General features: G+C 39.6%; 1 protein-coding gene across 1 annotated transcript; it reads left to right on the top strand.

The window, feature by feature from the left end:
• The first annotated feature begins 273 nt into the window (after positions 1 to 273).
• On the top strand, positions 274 to 13424 carry LOC105907542 (serine/threonine-protein phosphatase with EF-hands 2). Its single transcript, XM_031570067.1, has 19 exons — positions 274 to 518; positions 1198 to 1267; positions 1444 to 1467; positions 1672 to 1680; positions 1812 to 1939; positions 2055 to 2100; positions 2198 to 2373; positions 2734 to 2848; positions 2936 to 2982; positions 3073 to 3239; positions 3360 to 3396; positions 4339 to 4488; positions 5116 to 5427; positions 5546 to 5731; positions 6722 to 6864; positions 6976 to 7082; positions 10195 to 10358; positions 11640 to 11727; positions 12203 to 13424. The coding sequence occupies exons 2-19, from the start codon at positions 1213 to 1215 to the stop codon at positions 12421 to 12423; spliced, it is 2175 nt and encodes a 724-aa protein (XP_031425927.1). The 5' UTR covers positions 274 to 518; positions 1198 to 1212; the 3' UTR covers positions 12424 to 13424.
• The last annotated feature ends 1279 nt before the right edge of the window (positions 13425 to 14703 follow it).

A 14703-nucleotide genomic window follows, 5' to 3' on the forward strand; every position in this document is an offset into this window, starting at 1 on the left:
TCCTATTGTGCTTTATGATGTTCTTGAATTACAAGAACAAGACCTGCACTCCACACATTACTTAGCAAGCAAAACTTAAGATAGATTTTTCATCTTTTTTAGCATCAATCAGCAATAACACCAGTGGGATTCTCAGTGGATTGTTTCTCACAGCCACACCCCTTTGCCAGAGCCTGGCCTTTAGTAGCCCGCTCTCTATTTGAAGTGCTGTCTAGCCGCATCAAGGTATTACCCTAATCCACTTGAGGATTGTTATCTTAGTTAAGCAACTTGAAGAAATGCTCTTAGTCTGCCTTAAGAGGCATAAGAGTGCAGAAGCCCGAGTGCATCTGATCTGAAGGAACCCAACCCATGTGTTTAGGGGCTAAGGATAGCAGTAATGGCTGTGTGTGCACAGCCCCTTCCACAGTTGAAATGGGCTTGTTGACACGTCTCTCATTATGATACAAAAGATAATGGGGAGATACAAAGGCAGTGAAACCAAGACCATCTGTTGACAGAGAAGCTGCAGTTAGCAGGTACGTTTTTTCACGTTTAGTTAAAAAAAAGAAAATGGTATTCTGAATAATGAACACAGTTGTGAAAGATTAAACGACAGCCATTAGTTATTTTTAAACATTTTATTCCTCCAAGAATATGTTGAGCCTGGCAGTCTTGTGTTCATGTGGTGGATATTTGTTTCTAAGCTTCTCAAGTATCTTGCAGAGTAAAAAGTACAATGCAAGCTTCATGAATAGACCTATGTATTGATACAAAAAAAGGGTTTTATTTGATGGATGGGATTTTTCCCATATTGTATTGAATCCAAGATTATTATGTGGCTTTCATGTTGAAACAGCAGTGTTTGCTGCTATTTGCAATGTTTGCTTTAATATTTTTACAGTGAGGTATACCACATGCCTTGTCTCGCAAGCTTAAGTGTCAAGTCATAGCTCGTGGTAATGTACTGTTAAGCCCTCATAGAAACTAAGAAGTGGTTGATGCCGTCAGTGAGGTAAAGCAGGGGGATTGAGGCCAATCAGAAAGGTCATGGGTAGCCTGGGCTGGGTTGAGATTAGGCCCTTCTTGAATCTCATTACTGCTGCAGGAAGTCCATCAGGTCCCTCATTATCAAACTCCCAGGGAATTGTGTTGTTACTGTGTTGTTGTTATGCCTCTCTGTTTGGTTTTGGTAATGATTTCTCCATTTATTTGTAGTTACCAGGAGGAGAAATGGGATGTGGCGTATCAAAATCAAGTGAATTCTACAGTAAAAAAGATGGAAAAGGTAATGGCCCTACAAAGGTTTGGATGTTTAGTCTGTAGAAAAAGCAGCACACAATAAAAATAAGCTTAAAATAACTCAACTCATAACTCAAAAAAGCTTAACATAACTCAACTCATAACTCAAATTAGCTTGCCCTAACCAGCGACTTTTATCTTTTTTCTTTTGATCTGTTGCAGATGTGCCATTGATTGTGGTCCCAGGTAATAGCTTAACACAAGTCTCATGAAACCATGGTGTATTTAGAAATGTCTGAAATTGTTTCGACAAAGACCCCTAATTATCGTAGGCTGCAGTGAGTGCAGTGAGTGACTGCAGGTTTTGAAATTCACTTGCTAACAAGTTATTTCTTTATTGTCTGAATCCAGCATTTAACTCTGTTTTTCCTTCCATGCAACATTAACAAGCGGCCACAAGTAAGACAGACATTAAATTGTCCTTTAATTGATTTTGACTAATGCAATAACACAGTCACTTCACATGTTTTCTATGACATTGTTCCAAGCTAGATGTATGTATTTGTAAATCCTGTGTTTTGCCTTGCTAGCTATGAGAGCTGCCGTCCTGATCCAGCGCTGGTATAGGCGCTATGTGGCACGCAAGGAGATGCGGCGGCGATACACATGGAATATTTTCCAATCGATGGAATATGCCGGAGAACAAGACCAGATCAAAGTGATGGCTAAGTCTAAATAGTTCTGAAATTCTTCTGAAAAACTCATCTGTATTTACATGGTCAAATGAACCACCTTGTGGCACCTTCTCATGTGTTTTACGTTCCTTGGTCTAGCTCTACAACTTTCTTGGTTACCTCGTGGACAACTTCACACCATCAGGTACAGAGAGTAAGTCAGTTACTACTGAATACTGAGAGCTCCCTGTTCACGTACAACTTACAAAACTGTTCCTTCGTTCTTTCCTCTTCGGCTGCAGGGAACCTTATTTCTCATATCTTCCGAGACAATGAAGTGTGCCGTGACACAGAATGGGAAAGGTATTTCTCCTATGAGAACATTGACGTACCTGAGATCTACTCCGGCCCGCGGCTCACCTTCCCCCTTACTGTCAGCCAGGTAGCCGGGCTAGTGGAGGCCTTCAAAAACAAACAAGTATGTTCTCCTATATGTCTATAGCATTTTCCATTATATGACAAATATTTGACCTGTTTGCTTTTGTCAAAAAAAAAAAACTAAAGGGATTTTTCAATCACTTCAATAATTACCCTTGATACAGTTAATAACAACTACTACAGATTTGTATTAATAACAACTGCCACAGAAACATGTTTAATCACAACCACAGAAACATGTTTAATCGTAAACACATAAACATGTTTAATCGTAACCACACAAACATGTTTAATCGTAACCACAGAAACATGTTTAATCGTAACCACAGAAACATGTTTAATCATAACCACAGAAACATGTTTAATCGTGCATGTCTACATCGTCTCTTGTATCTGGCAGCAACTTCACTCCCGGTATGTTCTTCAACTTCTCCTTGAGACTTGGAAACTTCTCCGAATATTGCCAAATATCAATCGAGTGTCAACCTGTCAAAGCAAGGAGATCACTATCTGTGGTAAGAACACAAGACAGACGTTTCAACGCCAAAGTCCAAACATAAATGGACCTGAAATCAACTGTTCTGTTTTTATCTGTATTTTAGGTGATTTACATGGGCAACTGGAGGACTTGTTACTTATATTTTACAAGGTAACATTTATATTCACAAAGTTTAACTGACAAATATACAGACATTGAATGTGATGTCCCTGATGATTTTATTGTTATGTACTCTTTTAGAATGGTATGCCATCCCAGGGGACACCATATGTTTTCAATGGAGACTTTGTGGACAGAGGCAAGGACTCCATTGAGATTCTCCTCATCCTCTTCTCCTTCCTGCTTGTGTATCCTGGTGATGTGCACCTCAACCGAGGGAACCACGAAGACCATATCATCAACCTAAGGTAACAGATCAATACAACTTCTTTATACAAGCTTGTGCACTCGGAAAGAAATGAAATCGCCACTAATTGTATTTTTGAAGAAAGGAAAAAATATACTAATTCAAAATCTATCTCTCTTAGATATGGATTCACCAAAGAAGTACTTGGAAAGTACAGGGTATGCTTGTACTTATATTTCACATTTGTTTGTATTTCATTCATTCATCGTAGCCCACAGGAAGCTGGTGGAATCAGCAAGCACCGCTGTAGCTTTAAGCCTGTTGCTGTTTTAACTCATGTGTAACCCTGTGTAGAACTGAGATTGGAAATGGCAGCTGTCACCTCTGGGGGCTGTCTCTCAAAGTTCAGTATACTCAGGGTTGCAGAAAGAGACCCAATCTCACACTCTAAACAACACCTAACGTGTCCTTCAGAAGGTTGACCCAGAGTTAGAGATGCTGGAGAGCCATGAGTGTGCATGTGACATGGTGACGTTGTGGCTAAAAGATGGGACATGTCTTGCCAGGGAGATGCCAGAGAGAAGTATTAGGAAACAATGCCTAGCGCTCAAGGCACCATGAACATTTTTATATTTTATTTTATATTCTCTTGGCTCCGCATTGGCTCCAGAAATGTTTTGTTGGAGATATTTAAGAAATATATATATTGTTTGAATACAATCTTGACTCATGGGATCTTGTAAAACACAGTTCTGCCACAGGATGAAGAGCAATATCACTGATCAACTTAAAGTCACAGTGTGTAATTCGGCTTCCTGAAAGGTTGATATTTGAGCTCAACAGCCATACAACTCTCCCTCCTGAAGCATTGTGTTGATCGGCTGGGATTGTTTATGGCATTCTTTTAAGCGTAAACATGGACTGCTAGAGGACCGTGAGGAGCAATTCGCTGAATTTGACAAAAAGTGTACGGGATTAGAATCGCAGATTGTGGCTTTAAGAGGGACAAAGGCCAGGTGTCTCATAACCCATTGGTCTCATTTGTGTGTGGTCAATAGTGTCATTTGTGTGTGGTCAATAGTCTCATAACCCATTGTAGTCTCATTTGTGTGTGGTCAATGTATTCAATTCACTTTTCCTTGAATGTATTTCACTTACAGCTCCATGGCAAAAGAATTTTGAAACTTCTCCAGAAGATTTTCAGTTGGTTACCCTTGGCGACTGTAATTGATCAGAGGGTGCTGATTGTGCACGGAGGAATCTCTGACACCACTGACCTGGCACTCATTACAAGAATTGACAGACACAGAGTATGTATGAATATGATACATAACATGCTATTCTCCATGATGCCTAGATACATGTAGGTGCTGTGGTGTGCTGTGGTGTGGTGTGGTGAGTGTGTATAATGTGATGTATGTGTAGCATATGTTTCCATATCTCTTAAACTGTGCAGTTATCAGAATCAGAATCAGGTTTTATTGGCCAAGTAAGTTTGCACAAACAAGGAATTTGACTTGGTAAAGTGGCTCTCAATGTGCTTACACAAAATATACATTACAACACAATACAAAACAAACAGTGCAACAGTGCAACGGTCTAAGAAGTTTAAGAAATATATACAAGGCGGAATGGCTATATACAGTAGCTGTGAAATGTTACACAACAATAGTGCAAAGAAGAAGTGGAGAGTGCAAGAAGTGCAGGGATAAATATATATGCTACAGTGGGTTAGCTGTTCAGTATTAGTAGACGGCGAGGGGGATACAAATGTTTTTGTGTCTGGAGGTTTTGGTTATGAAGGATGTAGGTGCTGTGGTGTGGTGTGGTGTGCTGAGTGTCTATAATGTGATGTATGTGTAGCGTATGTTTCCATATCTCTTAAACTGTGCAGTTATGAAGGATGTCATCTCTAAAAGCATCATCTCTCTTTTAAGTACGAGTCAGTTCTAAGGCCTCCAAAGAGAAAGAGTGCTCTGTCAGGGGGACAGTCATCCCTGGACGACGACGATTCTCTTTCAAACATCAGTTTGCACAATAGAAGACGTGCCTCATTGACAAACGACAAACCCTTTGGCACTCGTGATAGTTTCCAGCGACGGTCGCTGCAGGATTTCTCTGCCACGGTGAACCAAACAGTGGAAGAGGAACAGGAGGCTAGACGGAGACAGGGCCCCAACCCCTTGAGCTCAGAGTCAGAATCGGACTCCACCAGTGGCCCTGATAACACCAATGACGAGTGGAAACAGGTCTATTCCATTCTCCCTCTCCTATTCCAGTGTCAAGTATTGTACACCTGAACTCCTTCTAACAAGTTTGACTTTTGCTTGCTTTGTATCATCATGACCTGCTGCTGCTGCTGTTCAGATTCTGGACATGCTGTGGAGTGACCCGATGGCTCAAAATGGCTGCTTCCCCAATGAGCTGCGGGGCGGGGGCTGCTACTGGGGTCCAAATGTGACGGAGGAGTTTCTGAGCAGACACAACCTCCAGCTCATCATCCGCTCTCACGAGTGCAAACAGGAGGGCTACGAGTTCTGCCACAACCGCAAGGTGAGGAAATGTGCTCACGGTATAATGTGAGGTATCTCACTTTTGAGATGCATAGATTGAGAGGTATCTCAGTTTTACATTAATCATAATCTTCATAAACATATCAGTTGCCATTTGGTTTTTTTTGTACATTCTAGAAAACAGACTTGTGAGGCATGTGGTTTCAGGGTTGTGTCTGCAGCCTTTAAAACCAGTATAAGCAGAGCAATTATTGCCATGTAATGGTTCTTCAGGCCTTTTCCACTGCTGTATGTACTTACTAGGGATGCAATGGTACAGTGGGCCCACGGTTCGGTATGTATCACGGTTTTTGGGTCACACAAAGACAAAGAAAATGGCAACATGACTGACTAGGTCTGGTTTCTGTCTCTATAACAGTGAGGTAGCCTTTCACTTACTCTGGAGGTCCAAGTTGTCTCTGTGATGTTTCATAGAGTTTTGCTGCTGAAATGTGTGGGATGGGGCATTGGCATTAGTTTCACTTCTGGCCTTGGTGGAGGTCTGCGCTCTCAGACTGCCCTCCTACTCTCATTTTCTTCTTAATTTGGCACAAATTGTTGTTGGAGGGCAACAGCAAGATATTTCTGTGTGTTTGCTAATGAGAGGACTCTCCATGCTCCGACTGGGATATGGATATGGCCGTGTGATGGTGACGTAAAGGACACCATGTCAGAAGTGTTTCCACTCGAGTAGCCAACAGTGGTATAACAATGATTGCAGACTTTACTTTCTTTGTTTCTACTTTACTTTCTTTGTTTTTCTTAAAAATTGAACAGAAAACAAATCCAAGGAGAGTTAATAATATTCTTACATGTCAAGGACAGAAAAAGAAAGGTCATAGTTTTAAGGGTGAAAAACTCTTGTCGTATTTACTTTCTTATTGTCATCTGTAACGCCCCAACCTCATGAATATCACCAATAACTGCATCATTGTATTTCTCAAGACATGACTCTGTGTGCGTATTGTGTTGTTGGTGCTGATGTTCACAGGTGCTCACCCTTTTCTCCGCGTCCAACTACTATGAGGTTGGCAGCAACCGTGGGGCCTACATCAGACTGGGTCCAAACCTTGTGCCTTATTTCATTCAATATCAGGCTAGTGATTTGACACGGGAACTTACCCTCAAGCAAAGGTAATCATTTCAGACATTTTTCATCAACATTTTACTGTGGATTTCTTGTAATCCCTATAGGCTGCTTTCATTGGACTGAGTAGGTGATGTTGTTTTTCTTTCCCACGGCAGTGTGGGTCGAACAGAACGCTCTGCTCTCAAAGCCCTGAAAGAGCAACTGTTTGCAAACAAATCTGGCCTCATCAGTGCCTTCCAAGAATATGACAAAGACAACACAGGTACCAATTTATTGTGTGACCTTTAAACATTTTTTCAGCTGGAACTGTAATATAATAATATGCAGTCTGTGTTCATGAAACCGATATGACAGTGTTCACACCTGATTTGTCCATATAACTTAATGTTGTCAACTTTTAATGACAGTTGGCCAGAGATATCTAGGAGAGAGGTTTATAGGTTCCCTAGAGATGGCTAGGATAGTTCATAGCCAGTCTAACTGGCAGAAGAGACCATGTTTTACACCTCTCGCATAGGTATGTGCCCCGTAGCATCCCGCTAGCACAATCTGGTGGGGATACACGACACTCTTCACTTTATCGTTATGGAAGACTGAATGTGAATGAAAATGCACCCCTGTATAGGACACGATGGTACTATATGTGCACAAATGTTCCCTTGGGGAAGAGTTAGAGAAGGGAACAGAAGAGACTGAAATGATATTAAAGGGGAAGAGTTAGAGAAGGGAACAGAAGAGACACAAATGATATTAAAGGGATGGGTGCAATGTGTAGCTGTAGCCCATGCCATGAAAGTTGAAATCACAACAAATAGAGATCGTCAAATTACTGAACCCAGTGAGGACAAGATGCATAACTTCCTCTGGGCTACATCAGGAAAGAGAGAGAGAGAGAGAGAGAGAGAGAGAGAGAGAGAGAGAGAGAGAGAGAGAGCACTTTTAAATTAGAGAGAGCACTTTAAATTCCCCAATGGGAAATTGCAGTTTTACAGCAGCACTTCACATTAACCACAAAAAAGCAATGGGGTAGATTTAGAAAGTAAATAAATGTTTTTTTTTATATAGAATATATGGAATGCCATCTGGTTCCTCCATCTTGTGTTTTCAGTGTGTGATATTATTCCGTACGGATTCAGGATGTGGGTCACTATGGGCGAGTCCTCTCTGCCTTGGGCCCTTTTGAGTGATCGTAGGTGGGGATTGTTGTGGTGGGTTCCTGTCGTCATTAGTTAGGCTACTAGACTTCATGCTGACTCACCCACAGTAACATACAGTACTTCCTGCATCCATATGGAATGATATTACACATTGAAACCACAAGATGGCGCCAGTGCCTTGATGATGTCAGATTTCATTCAATATTCTCAAATTTCATTCCATATATTCAGGGTTTTCAGTCGATATATATATATATTGACTGCCATTATATATGTGTGTATATATATATATCAAGCTATATATCAGCTTTGTGAGCTGAAGTGAAAAAATGGGTTTGTGCAAGGAGGCCCACAAGCCTGATTCAGTTGCACAGGTTCTGCCAGGAGAAATGGCCATCGTGCAAAGCTTGTGGAAGGCGTTGATTCAGGTTACACTATTTAAAGGCAGTGCCACTAAATACGAACAAAATGCATGTAACTTTTTACCCCTGGAGAATATGATCAAATAAATACAAACTGAAAGTACAAATTCTCTCAACTATTATTCTGGAATTTCGCAGAAAACTAAGTAGTTGGACTACCTGAACTAACAGAGAGGATATATATTGAAATGAAATGCTCGGAATTTTTAAAAACGTATTTGTATTTGTATTATGTATTTTGAATGTATTTAGCCAAGGTCTATATAAACTTCCAACCCTGACTGTATATACATTAGGGGGGGGGGGGGGTAATCTTACAGAACAGTGTGCATAGATAGATAGTGTACTCAGGACATCTGGGAATCTGTGCCTGCAGTCATGCCAGTACATACTGTATGTAACAAGGCCAACTAGCAGCAGGACTAGAAATAAAACCATAGAAATCCAGTTTCTAAGAACTGTTGGGATGTTCATGTGTTACAATGTCACACTGGCAAGTCACAGGCAACTGAAGTTTATATAAAGATAAGGTTCAATAATAATCACAGGCAACTGAGGTTTATATAAAGATAAGGTTCAATAATAATCACAGGCAACTGAGGTTTATATAAAGATAAGGTTCAATAATAATCACAGGCAACTGAGGTTTATATAAAGATAAGGTTCAATAATAATCACAGACAAATGAGGTTTATATAAAGATAAGGTTCAATAATAATCACAGGCAACTGAGGTTTATATAAAGATACGGTTCAATAATAATCACAGGCAACTGAGGTTTATATAAAGATAAGGTTCAATAATAATCACAGGAAACTGAGGTTTATATAAAGATAAGGTTCAATAATAATCACAGGCAACTGAGGTTTATATGAAGATAAGGTTCAATAATAATCACAGGCAACTGAGGTTTATATGAAGATAAGGTTCAATAATAATCACAGGCAACTGAGGTTTATATAAAGATAAGGTTCAATAATAGGCACATGTTCTGCCCAGCTGTAGTTGTCATTTTAACCAGAATGACCTTTTCATGAAACAGCAAAGAAGTCCATGAAACAGATAATACTCCATATCCAGAGCAAGGGAATAATCCCAAATGTTGAATAAACAAAGCTAAAATTGAAAGAATATTAGGAAACTTTGGAAAATCTTAGATGAGTTAATTCGGGATTAAATTCTTGATTAAACTCTGTTTGCGCTTCCAAGTTCAACGCAATGAGCTCTAATAATCAAAATGGCTTTATGTGACCCCCTTCTGTGTTGTGCTAAAGAACCCCGGCGCCCATGACTCTTATCTCTGCTCTCTCTCTCTAATTCATCTCCTTTAATGACTCTTATCTCTGCTCTCTCTCTCTAATTCATCTCCTTTAATGACTCTTATCTCTGCTCTCTCTCTCTAATTCATCTCCTTTAATGACTCTTATCTCTGCTCTCTCTCTCTAATTCATCTCCTTTAATGACTCTTATCTCTGCTCTCTCTCTCTCTCTAATTCATCTCCTTTAATGACTCTTATCTCTGCTCTCTCTCTCTAATTCATCTCCTTTAATGACTCTTATCTCTGCTCTCTCTCTAATTCATCTCCTTTAATGACTCTTATCTCTGCTCTCTCTCTCTAATTAATCTCCTTTAATGACTCTTATCTCTGCTCTCTCTCTCTAATTCATCTCCTTTAATGACTCTTATCTCTGCTCTCTCTCTCTCTAATTCATCTCCTTTAATGACTCTTATCTCTGCTCTCTCTCTCTAATTCATCTCCTTTAATGACTCTTATCTCTGCTCTCTCTAATTCAGGGCGCATCTCCTTTAATGACTGGGCCAAAGCGGTAGGGACGGTGCTGCACCTGGACCTGCCCTGGAGGATGCTCCGCTCACAACTAGTCACTCTGACCCCAGACAACATGCTTAACTACCACAGCTGGTTCAACGAGCTTTCCTGGAAAGGACGAAACACAGAGGTAATATGAACCAAAAGCAACCCATGTCGTCAGTTCTAGAAAAAAAAAATTCTGCTTGTCCTGTGAAAGAAAATATGCTTGACATCTTGGAATCCCTTAATGTAGAATTCATTTTGGATTTTGCAGCCATAAAGTTAGTGAGGTAAAGTGAAGATTGAGGACATATAATGGGGGTTATTGTGTGACAGTTTAAATAGAATGGGGGTAATAGTGTGACAGTTTAACTGGAATAAGTTCCAGGGAGTGTGTTTTAGGGAATGTGTTCCTAGTAACAAATAATTGGTTCAGCATGCAGGTAGCGTTCTTGTTGCTCAACTGGTAGAGCAAAGCATATGCTTGACGAATCCTAAGGCCTAGAATGCCTGACTTGTATATTCAGTATGTTATGTGGCTGTCTAAAGTAGTTTGGATTTATGAGTATTTCTGCCCCATAGGCCTGTGAGTTTCAACCTAGACGGATTTGAGTGAATCCACCTTCCATCTTGACAATTGTGTGGTCAAAACCATCATGTGACTGTGGCTATCCTTACTCAGTGTTGATGATGCTGTTTTAACATAAAATTAATGGTAAAAAAAAGATTTGACCATAGATGTTTAAGCCTTCACAGGGTGATGAAGAAGGCAAGTCTCTTTGGTAAAGGAAATTTCACTTAAATCAATCTTTCTTATCAAAATTGATATTTCTAAACTTAAGGGGAAGGCTTTCAAATTTGAGGAGAAAGAAGTCATTGCTTCTTTTTATAACGTCATGAAATTCCTTCTGCTGGTATATAGTCATGTGGGAGGAAGACTGTGAGGGGAAGACTCCTGTGTTCTTCATCATGTCGTTTTGTGCTCTAGGTCAAAAAACAGCTTTTACAGCATTACGTGGCCAAATATATGGCTGCCGCACATCCTCAACTCCTCTGTTTAAAAGCAGCATTAGTTACACATCCTCAACTCCTCTGTTTAAAAGCAGCATGAGTTGTCGTTTACTAATGTCAGTGGTGTTGTTTTTGGTGTTTGCAAGAAAAGTCTATTGGCTATTTTAGACAAAACTCTGTAATGCCTCTTCAAATAGAACCAAGTTAAAAAACCACATCCACTTTTAGTGACAGTCTGTCGGTGTATTTATTAGTTATTTACACATGCTTAGCTAGATTTACTATCTGCGTATCAATCAGTGCCTCTAACTCTGTGAGAAATATAGGATTGTAAGAAAATAAATATCTGATTTTATCATTACTAGTTTCAGTAATATCTGAATATAACTGCCTTCATTTTGTCCTTTTTCCTGTGTAGCATGTAGAGCAGACTGTTTTGGACACTCTCTACAAACATCGATCCACTTTAGAGACCATTTTCAGGATAGTTGACACTGACAATTCAGGTAAGAAAGTTAAATATAGATCATGATCAAAGCACACACTGAGTTGTGTCTTTTAGCGCCCCTCAAACCTGGTTCACTCATACCACAAAATCTTAGTCATATTGTAGTAGTAAGTTTACTTTTGTATTTATTTTGAAAGCATATTTACTTAAAAGTCTGTTGTAAGTCTGTTGACAGACAGTGACAAAGTGAGCTTTGATATATCATACATATTCTGGGATCCCCAAAAGTGTTATCCTGATATTGAGTAACGTCAAGGCATTCATTTGAAGATTCTAGAATCTTGGTGAACCCTGTGCACTAATACCATAGCAACCATCAGTTGTAGGAAACCTGACACTTCCCATCCCATTACAGTCACATGATAATTTTGACACAATTTTAGCTAATTACTTTGTATCAATTGCTATTTGTTCAGCTGCAGCTCTCTGATAATTCTGAAATATTTTTCAAAACTATTTGTTTTCACGCTCAGGAGTGTTATCTTTTGAGGATTTCCGTCAGACATGGAGGCTACTTGGCGACTTTCTAAAAATGCAGATTTCAGATGAGGCCATTTCAGATCTACTGGTGAGCATTGATACCAACAAAGACGGCAATATTGACATTGAGGAGTTCATGGAAGCTTTTCGCTTGGTGGATCGACATCGACTGGAGCGTGGGAACACTGTATTCATTACCAAAGACAAACTCTGACAAGACCAGAGACAAGACAAGACCATTCTCTCAATTGTGGAAATATAGAAATGTACAGAAAAGCCGTTCTGCACTCTAAGTTTATCCATATGTAAACAGGTTCACCAAGGTGAAAAAAATGATTTTAAATATTAGGCAGTAGCCAATGCCGTGTGACCATGATACATTTTGTATCCCAATAAAGTCTTCAGGATTCAGTTTCACCCCCAATAATGCTGAATGAGAGAAATGAAACTTGAAGTTAACCCTAGAAAACTGTAAAAGAAAATAAACACTTTTTATATCCATAGGAGCCATTTTAACAGTAAACAACATTTGAATGCTGATATGCTAAGGTATTACTACTAAGTAGTAAAAGAAACAGACACTTCAAAATGTCTTCAGAGCTCACTTGGTTATGCAGTAGCTGGCATAAATGGATTTAACAACCTTGAAAGTGTGAAAAGATATAAAACAAAAAAAGAACACAGCCAAGGTAACGCTGGTTCTGTGTTGTCCATTATTTTGAAATATTTATTTCTTACCAAAATGTTTATGTTCCATTTTGAAAACCAACTGATAGAGAAAGTAAATTAAGTGTAAATCCATTGAACCTTATCAATGCAAGATTCAATGTGTTCTGGAATGTGTATAATTTCAAAGCCTTGACCTGAATACAGCAAGAAATTCCTCCTTACCAAACAGAAGTCATGTTGTGAGTTTCCAATGAACATCTTTTCTGAAAGAGCAACATGCTAAAAACCATGCCAAAGTTCAGATTTAGAAACACTAATTAGTGATAACACTCATTAGAACAAGTTAGTTGAGTGCAGGTAATTTCAACAGCTGATGGTCAAAATGTTTTGTTTTATGTTATAAATGTGATTCAAGCTCATGTATATACTTATGAAATTAATTAGGTTTTTGTGCTAATGTTCATTTTTTTCTTCAGCAAACACTTTGAAACAAACATTTTGAGAAATAATGTTAATCAGTTTTCAATAAATGTGTCCCCAGACCTCTCTCCCTTTCTTGCTTATCCCTACACCTAAACTAAGCAGCTACCCGGATGTCTAATCAGAGATCATGCCTGGCCTTTGTGAGGGCTTTGTGAGAGTTAAGTTCTCTTTAAAGAGTACCTCTCTTTTTTGTCACACACACACACACACACACACACACACACACACGCGCGTTTTTCCTGCCGGTCCAGGGGATCGGTTTCACGGCGCTCCTCAGACCTTTCAGGTCACCCATATACACTATGGATTGTCCCCTCGTCATACAAAATGGATGTGTAATATAGAATTAAATAAGTAGATTTTCAAATTCAAAGCAAAGCAAATGTAAAAAGGTCTGTTATTTGTGCCAGACATTGTACAGTGCTGTGAGAAAGCCCCCTACCCGATATCTTCTATTTTTGCATATTTGTCACACTTAACAGTTTCAAAGACAAAGATAACGTGAGTAAACACAAAATAGAGTTTTTAAATGATGATGTCATTTATTGAAGGAAAAAAGCTATCCAACCCCACCTGGCCCTATGTGAAAAAGTAATTGCCCCCTTAGATACTAAATCAACCAATTCACCTAATTTAATTGACAATTTATTTAAATTTCACTAGACACACCCAGGCATGATTACTGCCAGACCTGTTGAATCTAAACATCACTTAAATAGAACCTGTCTGGTAAGGTGAAGTCGGCTAAAAGGTCTCAAAAAGCAGTACATGATGCTGCGATCTAAAGAAATTCCAGATGAGAAACACAGTCAATGACATCTATCAGTCTGGAAAGGGTTACAAAGCCATTTCTAAGGCTCTGGGACTCCGGCGTACCACGGTGAGAGCCATTATCTACAAATTGAGAAAAATAGGAACAAAATTCCTCCAAGAGCGCATCGACGACTCATCCAGGAGGTCACAAAAGAGCCCAGACCAACTGCAGGCCTCACTCGCCTCAGTTAAGGTCAGTGTTCACGATTCCACAATAAGAAAGAGACTGGGCCAAAATGGCATCCATGGGAGAGTTGCAAGGCAAAAACCACTGCTGACCAAAAAGAACACAAAGGCTCGTCTCACATTTGCCAAAAAACATCTTGATCACCCCCGAGACTTTTGGGATAAGATTCTGTGGACTGATGGAGTCAAAAGTGGAACTATTTGAAAGACATGGGACCCGTTACATCTGGCGTAAAGCTAACACAGCATTCAACAATATGAATATCAAACACGGCTGTGGTAGTGTGATGGTCTGGGGCTGCTTTGCTGCTTCAGGACCTGGGCGACTTGCCATAATTGATGG

The sequence above is a fragment of the Clupea harengus genome, chromosome 7, assembly GCF_900700415.2.
Source record: "Clupea harengus chromosome 7, Ch_v2.0.2, whole genome shotgun sequence".
Taxonomy (NCBI): Eukaryota; Metazoa; Chordata; class Actinopteri; order Clupeiformes; family Clupeidae; genus Clupea; species Clupea harengus.